The 3,323-nt window shown below is 34.2% G+C and overlaps 1 protein-coding gene across 1 annotated transcript in view; it reads right to left on the bottom strand.

Annotated features, from left to right (window-relative positions):
* The window catches only part of mpl (MPL proto-oncogene, thrombopoietin receptor), a 22,500-nt gene extending 21,901 nt beyond the window's left edge, over positions 1–599 (bottom strand). Inside the window, exons 1-2 of the mRNA XM_056459083.1 lie at positions 498–599; positions 182–296 (exon numbers count right to left, since the gene is read on the bottom strand). Coding sequence (XP_056315058.1) covers positions 182–296; positions 498–579 — 197 coding nt within the window. The 5' untranslated portion in view covers positions 580–599. The remainder of the gene's footprint in view (positions 1–181; positions 297–497) is intronic.
* Positions 600–3,323: the final 2,724 nt, after the last annotated feature.

Consider the following 3,323-nt stretch of genomic DNA (forward strand, 5'->3'; position numbering starts at 1 on the left):
TTAAGAATTGCTGAAATCTGTGTAAACTAGATTATTTTAATTAATTGATTAATTGATTGATCAGTTATTAACTTCACTTATCAGCTGAGTGGAAGCAAACTGTCTAGCTAGCTGTTTCTTAACAGTAAATGAGCCAATTATTTATATTAAATCTAAAAGATGAAATGTTCAGAATTCTTACCCTTCAACTATATAAAGAAAATCATAGGACTTGCCAAGAGGGGCTTCCCAAAAGCAAGTGAAGTCTTCTAGATTCCTGGTGAAACATTTTGGGTCCTCATCCATAGCCAATAACTCTGAAAAGAATGAAAAAAAATTATGTAGCTAAAACGCATAGCTTCGTTGCATGTATCCTTTTACTCCTTTCTCTACTAAATGCCCGCTCAACGTTCATATGTTGTATTTAACACTTTCCTCATCTAAAACATATCAGCTTCTTTGCAGAATGATCATAAAATACAATCATCTAAAATAGTCACCTGACTGGTGCGTCTTACCTGGCTTTGGTTGGCGCGGTTCTGAATTTACCTGTTTGATCAGACAAAAATGTAAAATCCACCAGATGAGCGCTGGATCCATTATGTTGATGGGGGTCCATACATAACACTTTTAAAAAACCATCTAGAAAAGATAGATTTGTGCCAAGTACTTAATGTTTTTAGGAGAGGGCGGGGAGGTTGGTAACTGGTCATCTGAAGGGGCCCGATGAAATAGGAAGTGGTTGCACTGGGGAATGAAGCAGGCACTGACTGACAAACAGTCTCCTTCACACGCACATAAATATATACCCAAGAGCTAACACAAGAATAAAAAACATTCAGATGTTATTTTACACTGTCAAAATGATGTGTTAACACACAATTCCTTTATATTGTCCCTACACAAACTGATTAAGTTAACTTAAGCTAATTTAAGTAGATTGAACAAATTAAGTAATTAAGTTGCCCCCCTCAAAAAAAAAAACTAAACAAAAAACAAACAAATTCAAGATATGTGTTGATTCAGCTCATTTTAAGTAAGTAGTCTGAACAACCAGCAAAACATTTTTGAGTGTATTTTTTATAGTATAATTTTCACTTTTAATTATCATTATATCATCATCAGTGTTGTGGAAAGTTACTTTAGAAAGTAATGCATTACAATATTGAGTTACTCCCTAAAAAAGTAACTAGTTGCATTACTTAGTTACTTTTTATGGTAAGTATTGCGTTATGTTACTTTTGAGTTACTTTTGCATTTCTTTTTCTGAGCTGGCTGAACTTGCTCTCTTTCAGAACTTGCAGGAATTTCTTCTTCTTTTAAATAGAGAAGCTCTGCAATTAACAACACACTGTACAACCTTCATTTACCTTAAAAAATAAACTAAAATAAAAAAATGAATGTAGGATAATGTTATCTTCAGAGAACTTCCTGATCCCAGAGCTATACATACAGCCTAATGAAAGTTTAAGTCAATGCTTTTGCTACTTTTGTACTTTTTGTCTTATTAAAAAGTAAACTCACTGTCCATTCACATGATCTTATTTTCCTTTTCTTTTTCTTCAATGCACTCAAAACAATGAGAATATGCCCATCACAGAAGTGTAAGGCTCTGCTATCTTTCTGTCTCTTGCTGAATTCTCTCTTTGTGTGCAGGATTCATTGTGACTACGTTCATTTTAATTCAGCAATTTGTTTTTTTAAAAGAGAATTAATAAACTAAAAAGCAACTCACATTACATTTAAAAAAAAGTTACTTTCCATCTTTTGTAAGCTGTTTAGGACAGAACTGTGTGTAGGTATAATGTGTCCACAGTCATATTGGGTGATATAAACACAATAAGCCTCTTTTTTAAATTTCCTGACGTCAAAACAGGATCCAAATCCCTCCCATATTAAGGCGGACCGCAATGTGACGTAGCGGTTTCCCCGCCCACCAAATTGATTGACAGCTGCGTATTAACATGTCTCTGTTGTAATTCGTATAATCATATCAACAAGATAGGACATGTGCAAAGCAACTGGGATTAAAAGATCTGTTCATCTCTCTGTGATCATCAGTCATCATCAAATGTGATCAAGAATGAGTTTTACAAGTTTAAAACGTTTTTAAAACAGTGCACGTTTGTAATAAATTACAGCGATTTCACCATCTTTATCACCACAGCTGCATGTCAGTACAATTATAAAGGAAGATGCTTCAATCCCGGTTTTTGGACGTTAACTCAGGTTTATTTTGTACATTAACATAACGGATATCCATACAGCAGTGTATATTAACGTGTATCCTGTCACATTAGCTTTGCAAAAACAGTTAAACGTGTGTGCTGTGTGTGTGCGTGAACTTTGTAACGACATTGTGTGTGATTCATCGTTCTCATCGACTCATTAACTTCACATCAAATACATCAACACTGATCATCTTTTGAAATATTAGACTTGCTCATCATATAAATGAGGCATCTGGCAAAATATAATTTTGAGGTTATTTTTATTTCTGCTACCAAAGATAGACATCATGAAGTGAAGTTTCATAAACTAATTTCAAGAGGAGCACGTGATATGATTGAGCACGTCTGGCCACTCATCTGTAATCAGTAATAATCCAATCAGAGTGATCCTAGTTTACTATAAATGGATCATTTTCTCCCTACTGTGTCTATCTTCGTTTGGAAGAATCCCCCCTTCCACCCCATCTCCTCCTTTTCCTCCCTTTTCTAAAGAGGGAGCTCTCGAGACCTACCTGATCTCTGATCTCCTGATATGCTTATCGACCGGGCGGGAGCCCTGGGCTCAAATATCTCCGAGCTCAGGGTTCTCTCCCGGGACAGCATGCCAAACCTGCTTTATACGCCAAGCATATCTAAGTGGGAACTCTTGAAATGAGGTTTATTTTTTTTTAAAGTTACCAACATGAAAACCCATGCTATTAAAAATCCCTGTATCAAACATGAAAAAATAAGGGATCAAAGATGAAATGCCTTATTTTGTTGCATAAAATCAAATGTACAAATTTGATTTAATTTAAACTTGAAGCATATTAAATGCTAGTAAACTGTCTAATGTTTCAAATGACAATTATTAAAATGAAGTATTAGAATTTGTCAAATAATATGTCACTGTTATTCTGCATAATATATAAATTCAGTATTAGTTTTAGAGTTAATACATCATCATGCAATTCTTGTTCAAAAATGTTTTTGTTACATAAAGTATTGATTCACTGCGTGACATTTTAATGCTTCTTCTGTAAACCAAGTAGGTTTAATTGCCATTATGTTTTGTTTAATTATGGAAAAAATGTAGTGGGGACACCAAATACCAAAAATACAACCAAATAAATG

Source organism: Danio aesculapii, chromosome 6 (assembly GCF_903798145.1).
Source record: "Danio aesculapii chromosome 6, fDanAes4.1, whole genome shotgun sequence".
Classification (NCBI taxonomy): Eukaryota; Metazoa; Chordata; class Actinopteri; order Cypriniformes; family Danionidae; genus Danio; species Danio aesculapii.